At 38.4% G+C, this 12,972-nt stretch overlaps 2 protein-coding genes across 2 annotated transcripts; one reads left to right on the forward strand and one right to left on the reverse strand.

Moving 5' to 3' along the window:
• Positions 1 to 195: 195 nt before the first annotated feature.
• LOC131884236 (uncharacterized) lies at positions 196 to 12,955 on the reverse strand. Its single transcript, XM_059231948.1, has 5 exons — positions 12,866 to 12,955; positions 11,521 to 11,666; positions 6,303 to 6,527; positions 706 to 838; positions 196 to 425 (listed from the first exon to the last, which is right to left on the reverse strand). The coding sequence occupies exons 2-5, from the start codon at positions 11,523 to 11,525 to the stop codon at positions 324 to 326; spliced, it is 465 nt and encodes a 154-aa protein (XP_059087931.1). The 5' UTR covers positions 11,526 to 11,666; positions 12,866 to 12,955; the 3' UTR covers positions 196 to 323.
• On the forward strand, positions 8,874 to 10,888 carry LOC131884232 (uncharacterized). Its single transcript, XM_059231938.1, has one exon. The coding sequence runs from the start codon at positions 8,948 to 8,950 to the stop codon at positions 10,427 to 10,429; it is 1,482 nt and encodes a 493-aa protein (XP_059087921.1). The 5' UTR covers positions 8,874 to 8,947; the 3' UTR covers positions 10,430 to 10,888.
• Positions 12,956 to 12,972: the final 17 nt, after the last annotated feature.

Genomic DNA, 12,972 nt, shown 5'->3' on the forward strand with positions numbered 1-12,972 from the left:
ATGCATTTTCAAGGTTAGTTTGCTGGGAAACAAACATTTGTGTCATGCTTCCAGCTAATCGTTTCCCAGTGATGAATAAATCATTCTTTTTTGCAAATATCTCCTCATACACATGTAAAAAGCCAGGAAGCTTGAAAGACAAAAGCAAAAGCTGAGGGAAGACTACACTTCTTTCGTTGCCAGGTTCAAAATAAAGTACGGCCAAACTTTTATTAAGTTTGCAAGTGAATCCCACATGCGTGGACACAAATATGAATACTGCCCCGAGGACATGATAAGATCCTGACGTGAACCCAAACATTGCGTTGGCATCATTGATATTCTTAGAGCTCGTTGACACGGTCCACCAGATCCGTCAAGTTGTTCCAAGATCCATCAACGCTGACGTCCTCTAAGGCTACAATGTCCAATGAAAGCAAAGCTGGCTGTAAAAAGCAGAAACAAGAAATTTTTAATATTCAACTTGTATGTTACGGAATTCTTAGAATCTTGAGATTTGAGACATCATATATCCCTGATGGATGACAATAACTGGAATGCTGTCAAATATGATTGATTATTCGTACGAGCTTCAGGACCAAACACTGTCGTTGTAGATGTTTAAATGACACTTGGAACAAGACTGTGGCAAGTTCGAAGCAATTCCGAGCACATACCGTACAGTCTACACTACCTACTTCCACTTTCCTCCGTTCCCACATTTACCTTCAGAAATGCCGTAACATCTTTGATGATATGAGAAAAGGTCGTCCGGTGTAATGGACTTTCCTTGGCACAAATATCGAGCACTTTCCATTCAGATGGACCAATTGGAACTTGAGCTTGACCTTGGTCTGAGCTGAAATTGGAAGGCAGATCGAATTTACTACTTAAAGAGGCTTGAGACGTAATACCTTCAATTCGTTTCAACTCGCTCACAATTGATCAATCTTAAGTGGTTAAAGAGGAGACGTAATTCTTTCAAGTCCTTTCGACTCACTCGGAATTGATTAATCTTCAGTGGTTGAATAAATATTTTGGAGCAATTACAAAGCAATGAGGAGGAGGCTGGGGCATAAGTCCATATATTTTTTTGTCTAACAAGTAGTACCTTACCAAAATAATTGTTCAATTGAGACCTTCTAATTTGAAAAACAAAACGGTACAATATATCGTTTGAAATTAAGAAAATATTCCTACATGTTTTTGATACAGTCATAGTGCAACATGCTAACTACAATTACCTGAATTTTTGTTTGCAAAATTTTAAGTTTGTGAAGAAATTGCTAAAAGCAAGGGCGATAAACGTTATATTGTTTGATTTTGTTCCTTTTTCTGATGAGTCAGGTCGATGTAAAAACTTTGCAAAAATCAAGTCTGGCAATCCATGGTCATACAGAAAGACAAAGAGATCATAAGACATTTTGAGGAAAAAGGATTTATTTGTTACTAGTGGTGACATCTCTCGTTGTTGGAAAACTAAAGCAAGTTAATGCCTTTCTATTTGTCAGCCAAACTACTTTTCTATTAAGATTATTAATCAGATTCAACGTTTTTATCACAGAGGCTTTGGTGTTTTGTTTAATATTTTCTAAGAGTCTAATTGGTCCCTTGGTACTAGCTTTCTATGAAAACTTAATTATAAATAGCATGAGTTGTGAGTATATCTCTCGCCAGATACTGCGGAAACTAAAACTTGCTGACCGAAATGTTATTTTTATCTATTTTCTATTCATTACTTTTAAACAACTTTTAAGCATTGCCTCTGTTAACCAGAATTACCAAATAAATACTCAATAGTTCTAATTGGATACTAGTTAAGGGAAATAATTTGACAATATTTGTTGTTAACAGGCATTTGAAGTAATTAATGAATTTTTCAGATATGCCATCACCCAAATTTCATGTAGACATCAGTTCATAACTTTGATCCCCTCACCAAATTCTATAAGCCACATTTCGGACCCAACATTGTCAAATTTCAGTTTTGTCCAGATATTTTGGTCGTGTTTTGCTTTAATCTTTTGCTCTTCGCCCCAAGAAGCGCTAGAGTCCTCTCCGAACTAAGAAAAATAATAATTATTCAATGAACACACTTTAATTTCATTTTCATCCCAAGTCCATAACTCAAGCTGTCCACGTCGAGTGGTCAGCGCAATTTCCTTATCATTAGGCAGGTCTCTGGTTCGATCCGCCTCCCTGATTGTACATTCTCAGGAACGGTTTTGTCTTTATTCCGCACTCATGGTGTAACAACGTAAACTGAATTGGTTGGAACAAAATATTGTACCAATAATCTTCTTGAGATTCTAGTTTTTTACCAAGCAGGTTCACATAAACTAGAAGAGGTGCAACAGTTTAACAACATGAATGCATAGCACAGTTGGTGAGATATTGCCAAATTAACGTGAATCCAAGTCAAGTACCAAGGAATGCTACTTCAATGATCCTTTGGCAATCTTCAGGTCAATGAAATGTCCAGCTCCCATTGGGATTTGGGAGCTTTCGAGTTAGTTGGGAACTGGCTCCAAGATTTGGCAGAGATATCTTTATCCACCTTTAAAGACTTGCCTTCAGGATGAACAAGCTTGCAGAGGCTGCACACACAAAATGCATTTTAGACAAGTGACAGGCCTCTGACATGTTTCTTTTTATGACAGGAACCAGGGAAAACCCCCAACAGATGTTCGAGTAGCAGATTTAGCCACGGCCAAGTGAGTTTTACCCACCATTGATTCGTGTGATACTCACTTTGTATCTACGTATGTCTGTACTATAAATGCGAAAAAATCACCTGCTTAGCGGTATAACTAATGAATTTGAAAGGCTTGATTAGATGCTTATTATTGCTTCAAATTTAACTTTATTTGCCCATAGCCTAAAATTGATTTGCACTGAGTATGTAACAACTTCATTGGTCGATTCATTAACATCAACTTTGATCAAGCGTATTTGATATGGGTAAAAATGTGTCAAAATAGCATGGCGATTCTTTTCGGCACTTTCGTTCACCTTGAAAATATATGGGGGAAAGCCAAAATTATCCGCTGGAATCGACCATTGATGTCTTTTCTACGTATATCTGCAATGCAAAGGAAAAGATTGAGACAAAATACTGGATAACTCAATCCTAGTCTGATCTGTCAGCTCTAAATTTTTGACATATCTGTTATAACATCAATGTCAATGTAAAAATCTATAATAACTTCAACTCCTTAACTTAGTGATACTGAGGAAATAATATTCCCGAGTGGCCATTAGACAATCGGCAAAAGCAGAGGAAGGATATCTTGTGAGGAAAGTTTTAAATCCTTAGGTATGAACTGATAAAAAATATACGTATGCAAATGCAACCATCTGAAGATGTTTGAATGAAATTCCATCGAATGACCTTTGAGTCCTCCACTAGTAGATGATGGAGGTAAAAATATTGAGCAGGTCTTATCTATGAAAGATATAGTTGTAGTCCTCCAAAATAATGGAAAGTTCGATGAGCATATCCAGTTGAAGGTGGGGAAGGCTTTTCAAATGTGTGGTTGGATATATCACACGTTGAAGTCCAGAGATAGCATCACAATGCTAACTCTGTACAAGTCGATTGTCCAGCCACACCTTGAATATGCTTCACCCATTTGGGCTCAAAAATGAGTTCAGCAGGTTTGCAAAAGGTCGAACATGTCCAAAGATGTTTCACTAGGAACATCACAGGAATGAGAGAGCTCTCGTATTGGGAGAGGTTAGAAAAGTTGGGACTGTACAATGTTCAGAGAAGGTACGAAAGGTATTCGATACTGTACGTCTTCAATAGTATCCATGAGCTTTGTCCCAACCCAGGATTAAGGGTCTGCGTTTTGAAAGTACCTTCAAACTTTCGAGAGTCTAAGCTAGTAAAAACAAATCAGTTCAACTCTCTTTTCTTTCTAAGGCTCGTTGATAATTTAATCTGCTCCCTCCAAATATTCGTAAACTTTGTTGATCCGGTACCATCGTTTAAGTCCGACTTGGACAATATTTTTGGACCAAGATTCTTTATCAACCGTAGGTGAAAAGGCTAACCAGATCCGACAACTCTAATTCGTTGATGGGCAGATAAATAAGATGTTATGTGTTTCATTTTATATTCCATTAACACACTGATGGTGATTAGCTTTCCGAGTAACGATTAAAAAGCCCACAAAAGTAACAGTCATATTCCATAGCTGTAAATTCTATTTCACGGATGAACGTTAAAATTAAATTTTGAGTACTCGCATCCCACGACCAATTAGGCGACCCTGCATTCTCAAATAGAGTTACGAAATGTAAATACAATCCAAATTCGTTTAATTACCTATTAATTACAATTTTTCTCGGTCAGTGCCCAATTATTATGCCAAAAGGACATATTTAAGAAAAAAAAACTAACAATAATGTGGCACAAATGCCTTCGTCCAAGATGCGAGAGGCTTACCATGAAGAATAGGAACAGTATTTGTTACTGTGATACTATAATCAAAGGAAACATACTCTTTGAAATGTAGGTCCAGACTTTCTAGAAAAAAAGTTAGTGAAGAGCTTAAATAGGTGTTGCCATTATTAGGGCTGGCCAAAACTTGCATCCTGCAAATTGTGCAAATTTAGCAAAAAAGCTGTCATATCCCAGAATTTTCTGCAAATCTACTGCATCAGCCAATTTTGTAATTTTATCAGCGATATTTAACATTTTTCTGCAATTTATTATGCAGCTTCAGCCACTTCAGAACAAAAATATGAATATTTCTGGAATTTGGGATCTTTTGAAAATATTTTTGTCAATTTTGGGGAGAGAATTGTGTGGTTTGAAGTTTTCCGTTTTTTTCTCGAAATTTGTTTGACATGAAAGTACAAAATAGTTGAAAGATATATTGACAACCGCCTGCGCAATTATTTCATCCATCTATTTTGAATAGCTCTGTCTCTTTTTTTATCATACTAGTTTTTGGAGATACACAATATCAAAGGTTGCAACCCACTTTGTTTGTGCATCATTCTTCTCCTTTAAAAGTGAGACACATCTTATCATGTTTCCATGGGGTATCAGTAAATGGTTTAGAGATGGATGATTAATGTGGAAAGAATTGGCCTTCTACCATTTTCGAGAAACTTGAAAGCAGTGTAATCTTATCTTTAAGATGTATTGGAACATAATCTCAAAAACAAAAGTTTCACTGTGACATTATCAATATGCTGTTGCAGAACTTAGGCATCTTTTCATCCTACAATAATAAAGATATATGCACAAGATGCTGGTATACCTGATTGGTTTGAGAGGCAGCTTGAACAATGTAAATATTCCCCAGGTTTGCTTGTTTTTTTTTAAATCTCTGATCACAGCTCTCTCACTTGGCCTTCCATCTGATGATAGGTGTCCCAATTGAGAGATATTTCCGCTTCGTCGTCTCATCCAAGATTAATTTTTCCCTCGCCCTCAGGAATGACCGCACGTTTGCCCATTTAAGCTGTCAGAGCAGTAACTCATGCAGTACTTTAAATACTGCAAAGAAGCTTGACTTGACTACTGTGGGATCAAACCAGGATTCGCAAATTGAAGCTGGAGAGCAAATGCTCTACCAATACGTTCCCACAGCTAGCCTCTTCTCCCCAGGTATAGTAAATATAATCATTTCCGTAGAATTGAAGTCATAAGAGCTTCAACTTTTTCGCTTGATTTGACAAGTAATTGGTGCTAAAATGTGGAAAGTAATTGAAAGTGATCAATTACATGTTCTAGAATGTGCTCAAATACAATTGAAATAACTTGCCAATATTTTACATCTCCGAGATGTTTAACCAAAAGGCCAAAGCACAATTGCCAAAATTGACTCGTCTGGAACGCAAAATATCTCCAGATTGGCCTATTTTCAGCCAATAGTAATCGAAAAATGCTTCAAGGAAAGTTATCTAAACACCATCCGTTCTCATAAAAACAAGATATTCAACCATTCCCCTTGCGACAAGAACGTTTTAGCTCCATTTACAATTCATGCATTTTTGTTGTACATGCAACATTTGTGAATAAAGGATGAAAAAGTGATCGATGATGCAAAACTGAGCCAGGAAGGCATTGATTTTAGTGACGACTACGTTGTTAATTAATACGAATTAAGAATGGTCTTGTCTTTTCCACCCGACAAAGTCTTTCATGCCACTCTGTACGTCTTCAAATATCATGGAAAACCCAATGGGAGTCCATCTAACTTGGACCTCCTTGGTTATTAGATTACTAACTCTATAACAGCGTGAGAAGTACTCATCGTTACTCCATGAGTCTGAGCAAGAGGCTATTAAGAACTTTCATCGATTACCGTGTTCGTCCAGTGATGACGTCTAGTCCTTCGACAAGAACGCTCTCCGTGGTCTCCACAAAATGTCTCGTCCGTGACACTAGTTTTTCTCTCGTTTTATGGTGGTTTTGGTGCACTTCACTCGCTGGATTCTTTCCGTTTTTGCGCATTAGTTCGTCCCCGAGATGAAAACCAACATGAAGTGTCCTCTTGATCAGATTAGCACACAGACAATGCCACGTTCCACTGAAAGAGTATTGATCAGGTAGCTGAGTGGCAAGTAGATACTCTTCACTCGTTGTCGGTTCCAAGATCTGCCAAATCAATTACAGAGGAGAAGAGCTTCACACTCGAGGTCAAAGGAACATGACAGACCTTAAATATACGGAAAATGACTGGATTTGCTCTGGTGAAAAATCCGTCAAGGACAGGAAAATGCGGCGTGCAAAAATGAAAAATGCGCTGCCCTTCAGGACGTCACCCTGGCGGAAATGGTTAGTTAGAGCTCAAAAGAGTCACTTGTCAAGTTGACAGGCATTCTCAGATTTTCAAGATTGAAGAAATCATCTGGCATATATGCAATTGCGTATCAGCGAATTTGTACTATAGGGCACAAGAAAGTTTGCAAGGGAAATTATCATGCTAGATTGTTAAAGATTCTTAAAGATATTTTCAGTTTCGGACTTTTTTCAAGAAACTTCAGATAACAGGCTTAAAAACTAAGCCCATATCCCACCAGTTTTTAAGGATTGAATTTTCAATTGAGCCAAAATAGTAGTTTCATGACGTAAATTAGTTTACAATGCCATAACCACTAGAACTATCTTATATATTTTTGGAACCACGCCTTTCTGAACTAAAAGCGCAAACTACATTTCAAGGGGCTTTATTGAATGGGTTATGTTTTCTGAACCTTTATCATGATACAAATGTCACAACCTGATGTATCAGTGAATCTCCATTGTACTGTTGTAAGCCAAACTTAAGCTACTATCTCAACTTCCTAGGAAGTGTCCTCCTCCCAAGGGCCTAATTTTTTTCACTATGAACCATTTAGACACTTTCATAATATTGTTTGAGGACTTGTTAAACGCAATTGAAAATTATGTCTCTAGGAGCATGGTACAACACATCAATTGACCATTTACTTTAAATGATACAGTTCTGATCATGAACTAATCTAACCTTTGGAAAGGGAGTGGTTTTCCTACGTTACATTTCCATTTACTTTGGGAATAAACTTTGCCCAGATTTAGATAAATGCAGAGTGAAGCTAAGAAAGCCTTAGTTGGTGCACTAAATAGCAAAGTTTGATAAGGAGTTACGATCAAGGTTGCTATAAATATTGCCGCACCGTAGGCAGGGCTGAATTTCCAAGGGGAAAAATGCAAAAAAGTTCACTCCTCTGAGCATGAAAATGGAAAAATTACGCCAAGATGTAATATTGATGTGGTTTGGTGCAAAACTTTGATGGAGATATGTCCAAATTTGGGATTGTTTGAAAGCAAAATCGTTAAATTGAAGGAAAATTGGATAATAAACCGGAATATGTAAAAATGCCCACAAAAAGGCAAAAGATTTAAGTTAGATATTTAATAATTTAATTAAATGTTTCCGGTGTCTCTGATCATGACTAGGGCCGGCCAAAATTTGCAGATGAATATGGTCTTTATTGACATCAAATGTGCACAAAAATTTGCAATTAAACTTTCCAAAACATAGGCACCAAAACGATCTGGAGAGTGTTAGGGCTGTTTTTCCCTTCCCCATCAAGCAACACGTAGATGAAAAGGAAAATTATATCATGATATCTTCCAGCACTGGGATTTGAACCTGTTATCCCTAGGGAGCAGATCTTCCCTTGTTATCGCTGCTTCCTACTGATCAATTGCATTATGAAGTGTAAAAAAATGTCAAATATTGCAGTTCAAATGGGAAAACTTGCAGATGCAATAAATTTGCAGAAAAATCTTGGATCTGCAAGGCTTTTGCAAAATATGCAAAATTTACAGAATGCAAGTTTTAGCCGGTCCAAATCATGACAATTGGGTTCAAAATAATTAGGGCAATGCAATTCGAAAAAGTTGTTGACAAAGTCACATTTGACGGACACGAAAATTGGTCACATTATTGGTGCACCCCTAAATCAATTGACCATGATGATACTGGCAATTGGAAATTAGATCTAATTTCAAGTTTTATTTCAATCTAGGGCTGAAAATAACGACCGACCTCCTCACCCATTCGAATGTTGTTTTTGTTCATGGACTGAAATAAACTTTGGTCAAGTCAAGTAAAAATCTTATCTCGGTCAAGACAAGAACAAATAACAAATTCTTTGCTTCTAAGATTATTTTCATCTGAATCATCGTTATTAGGATATGCGCAGTGTCCACTGATAAAACAGCAAGAAATGTAAATGCTTTGTTTACAAATTGTGAGATAGAATCGGTGAAAATGCCACCAAAAAGGTAAAAAAAGCCATTCAATCGGATAGACATTATTAGTGTGAGATTTGACCAAATTCTTCATAGAAGCTCTCGTAACCCTGAGCTTGGACAAGGACGGCTGAGATAAAGTGGGGGTGAAGGTCACAGTGCACAAGCTTTCAGTCACACAATGGCAATGAATTGTCAAAGCTGAACTTCTTTTGAATACAATACAAAATGGATACCTTATTCCAACGCGATGAGTTGGATATTCTTCTAAACGAAATCTTGTCAGACGGCTCTTCCCCATTCAGTGAGGAATCTGTGGTTTTAACGGACGTTCTAGATACCACCAAACGAGCAATGGATCCAGACTATGATGTGGAAACCACTGACTTGCAAGATCTCATAGATCAAATTTCAGAGGAGGAATTGTCCGTAGGATCTTCTAAGACTTCTAATAACTCAAGCATTCCTTGTCAATCAAAACAAATCGGAAAACCAGAGGATTCAAGTGATTCTAGCGACGCAACAGGATCGCCAAATCCTAGCAAAAGTCCATCGAACAACAACCACTTACAATGTCCGGTATGTGGCCATCTTTCCGGAAAACATTCTTACTACGGAGCCCAAGTCTGTTTTAGTTGTCGCTCTTTTTTCCGTCGATCCACCATTAATTCCACTGCCCAAGAGTTTGGTTGCAAAAACGATCAGAATTGTGAGATTGATTCAAAATCGTGGAAGAGTTGCAAGTTCTGCCGATACCAGAAGTGTCTTTCAGCGGGCATGAAGCCAAATTGGGTCTTGAATGACGAGGACAGAACCCGTCGGAATGCCAAGCGATCACAGATCCGGAAAGCTCGTGATATCAATGTTTTACCTTTAAAGGTGGTCCTGGAACAACAATGGACTACTGACGAAGAAAATCAAATACGAGCGGTTCGTGATGACTCTTTCCTGAAGCTAGCTGTTGCGCTTGCTCAGTTTTACGAGAACAATCCGACAATTTTGGATCAGTTTGTGGATTGCGTCCACAACTGGACAGCCTTTGATTCAGTGTTAGTGGCCTACATCAGACGATTTATTTGCACTGAGATGATGAAGTCATTTTCTGGGTTGTTGGCCTTGAAAGACCTTAGTCCAGTGGATCGTTTCCTTCTTTTGTCTCATAATTATTCCATGTGGGTCTCGTTTGAAGAGGCGGTTCAATTCAGGAACTACCACGAGGCTGAGAAGAGTCAGCAGACTTTCTTGATGTGCTTACAGAGTGTAAAAAGCTCCTCGGATCCGGATGCTAAAGTCAATGTTGATATGCTTCAAACAGTTTGGGCTAAATTTACCATACATGACAATGTCAGATTCCTGGATCGTTTGAATGACTTGGTTCAAGATCAATCATCGAGGAAGCGACGAACCAAACTGATCACCTCCATCCAGTCTTGGCCGAGAATTGGCCTCCAAGGCTTGTCCGATGACATAATGCTCACTCTGATGATGATGATTTTACTTTGCTGTCCGGATTCTCTTCACTTACAATCTGAGGGATCAGTGAGTCAGATCCAGAATCAATATTGCTACATGTTATATCGATACACCAACTTTAAATATCCCGGTCAAGCTCATAGCAAGTTGGGTGAGGGCATGGATATCGTTTCAAAAGTTCGAGAGGTGACGACCATAGGAGAGACTGCATTAAATGACAAAATTAATCGCTCATGAGAATTGGCTTGGACGAATACATGGAGCAAATTAAACAATGAAAGTCCATGTAAGGAGCTAGTGTAACCAAGCACTCCAAAAGGCAAGAATCTTCTCCTCAGGTGTCGTGGGTTCAAAGCCCGGTAGCGAAAGTTGGACCTTGGCGTCGTGGTAAGCTTAGTTTCCGTGCATGAGAGAGGTCATTAGCTCGATTCTCCTCCCCGACGTTTCTCAAGGAAACTTTTAGACAATAGCCACACCTACAGACGGAGAACCGATCTGATATGGACTATGCATGGACTATGTAACTGCCTATTGGGAATATATACGGATGATGTGATGGCTGGCCAGCTTCGCTGACTGGGCAAGGTTTAACCTTCCGACCCCTAGTAGCCCAAATGCAAAAAAGTACGAACAAACTCGAATAATTGGACAAAAATTGACGGAGACAACTGAAAATGAGGTTAAGAAATAGATTGAACATGAGTTAAGTACTAATTAAGAGTCCACTAGTGCTATGTTGGATAAAATGGAATGGAATTGCTTTACGAGCCTAGTGTGTATGGAATAGCTTTTGGGACATTTATCGTAGATGTGAAGTGGACAGAAACAATAGGACGGGAGAATATGAAAAACAAACCACGGGATAAACAAAATTCTAACACTCTCAACAAAGTCCCCCGAATAAAAACAAAGCGGCAGATATGCAAAGGATTCAAAACCGTTTGAAAGACCAATAATTATCAATAGGTTAAAGGTCATTTCAAGCTCAAAAGCACTCTGAGGGGTCCTTCGACCTTTTTCAAGACGTTTGATAAGAATGAAGTCCCTCTTTTTTAACTCAATTTTTGAAGGAGACTGTGGCACATTTTCGAAAAAATATACGAAAAGCACAGAAAAGAAGCATTATTTACATTAATGACTATGGTTAAACCAATAAAAACCCAAAACATAGATATTCAATAAATTCAAAACCAAAATAACAAACATCAGATAAAACAACGAGTGAACTAATCTTTCCGTTTCTCTCCCGTAATCTTACATTACTTATCACATGGGCTTCAGGTTTGTATACAAATTGCTACGCGGGATCGTGCTCAAAATGAACTTACTTCATCTCACACGGGAAAATCCATAGCTTTGACGTCGCCAGCCCATGGTTAAAGAGGCCCTCCAGACACTCGATAATATCGTGCAAATTTTCTCCTTGTCTACTTGTCCCCGGAACAGATCCATGATCAATGTCATGAAGGCTTATCTGGAACAATACGGATTGATCAATGGTTGATATAATTTTCTGTTGACACTTGAAGCTACCGGAAGCAAGGTAAGAAGTTTTATTCACCTTAACGGCAATTTCATGATTCATTATTCGGAACCTTTATTCCTACGCATGTGCACTTAAATTTATTCTCCCTGTCAAATTTGAGTGGGCAGGGAAAGTGACGTAAACATAAAAATGGAGACTTTTGACCTTTGAAAGGCGTTCCGTTAAATACATTCCACCTTTTTTTCCAGTGATTGGATTAAATCCTGCCAATGCGAAGTATGTTCCAAAGGTGTATGCTAATGCCAAAGGAGGGCGTTCAATCGTTAACTAACGATATTCAATCATCTATTAACGACTCAGCAGCTTCATCGTTTTTTTGTAATTGGTGTACTAGAGTCACGGGGTTGAGTGTTGCCCAGCCAACGAAAAGAAGAGTCTCCATCTCAAGCAAATACAGTTAGGCAATGCCAAAGTGAGTATAAGACTGGTTCTGGGGAAAGTTTTCATGAAAGAGGTCGAGGAATACAACCGAACTAGGAATATTTCTCAATTAAAAAAGGGACTTCAACTTAGTACTTGGTAAAATCAACGTTCAGGGATTTATCATTTGTGTTTTCAAGAGTACCGGATGAAATATTAGCGAAATGAACTTTTGGATTTAGAGATTAACAATTACCGCCATTATTGCTCTTAGTTGTGTACGTGCGCACAGCGTTGGTTAATGCTCTAATAACATAAACACCCATTTTAAGCAACCCAATTGGAACCGATTGAAGGGCAAAGAAAGCATTGACACATTCATGACGTCAACACTCCCCAACTAAGATCCATTTGCGAGCAAATTGATGTACTACCTCAATGTACAGTAAGTTGGGACTAATATTCTCAAGGTCTTTGACTGCAAAGTAATTACTCAAAGTCTGCTCTTTGCTTTCCCCGTATTGAAAGCAAGCCTGAGAACACTGTTGTGCAGAAGATCCGGGAATCCAATTGAGATCTGGCTCGAGATTCCATCCGTGGAACCTGTGAATGATGAGAAGGATTTGGATCGTGTGAATATTACTCGCTTTTCTCAGCTCTCCCTTGGGGTAACTAGGTTTCGTACAAATTTCTGCTCAAACCGGGGAATAAATGTGGAATGCATTTGGGAATAAGATTATTTTCTTTTTGTCTAAAGGTCTCCTTACTTGTGCCTTTTTCAAGCGGATCTCGTGCTTTCGGAGGACTTGGTAGAAGTTGCTGGGGAACACGAAGACGGAGTCAGCCAAGTTGTGCTCTAATTCGGGATTAGAAA

The sequence above is a fragment of the Tigriopus californicus genome, chromosome 7, assembly GCF_007210705.1.
Source record: "Tigriopus californicus strain San Diego chromosome 7, Tcal_SD_v2.1, whole genome shotgun sequence".
Taxonomy (NCBI): domain Eukaryota; kingdom Metazoa; phylum Arthropoda; class Copepoda; order Harpacticoida; family Harpacticidae; genus Tigriopus; species Tigriopus californicus.

Excerpts from the sequence above, each read along its gene's own strand:
- LOC131884232 (XM_059231938.1), top strand. The coding sequence starts at position 8,948 with ATGGATACCTTATTCCAACGCGATGAGTTGGATATTCTTCTAAACGAA.
- LOC131884236 (XM_059231948.1), bottom strand. Across the intron at positions 839-6,302 it reads GTCATCACTGGACGAACACG|CTCAGACCAAGGTCAAGCTC; the intron begins GTAATCGATGAA and ends TTCCAATTTCAG. Across the intron at positions 426-705 it reads ATGTTACGGCATTTCTGAAG|CCAGCTTTGCTTTCATTGGA; the intron begins GTAAATGTGGGA and ends TGCTTTTTACAG.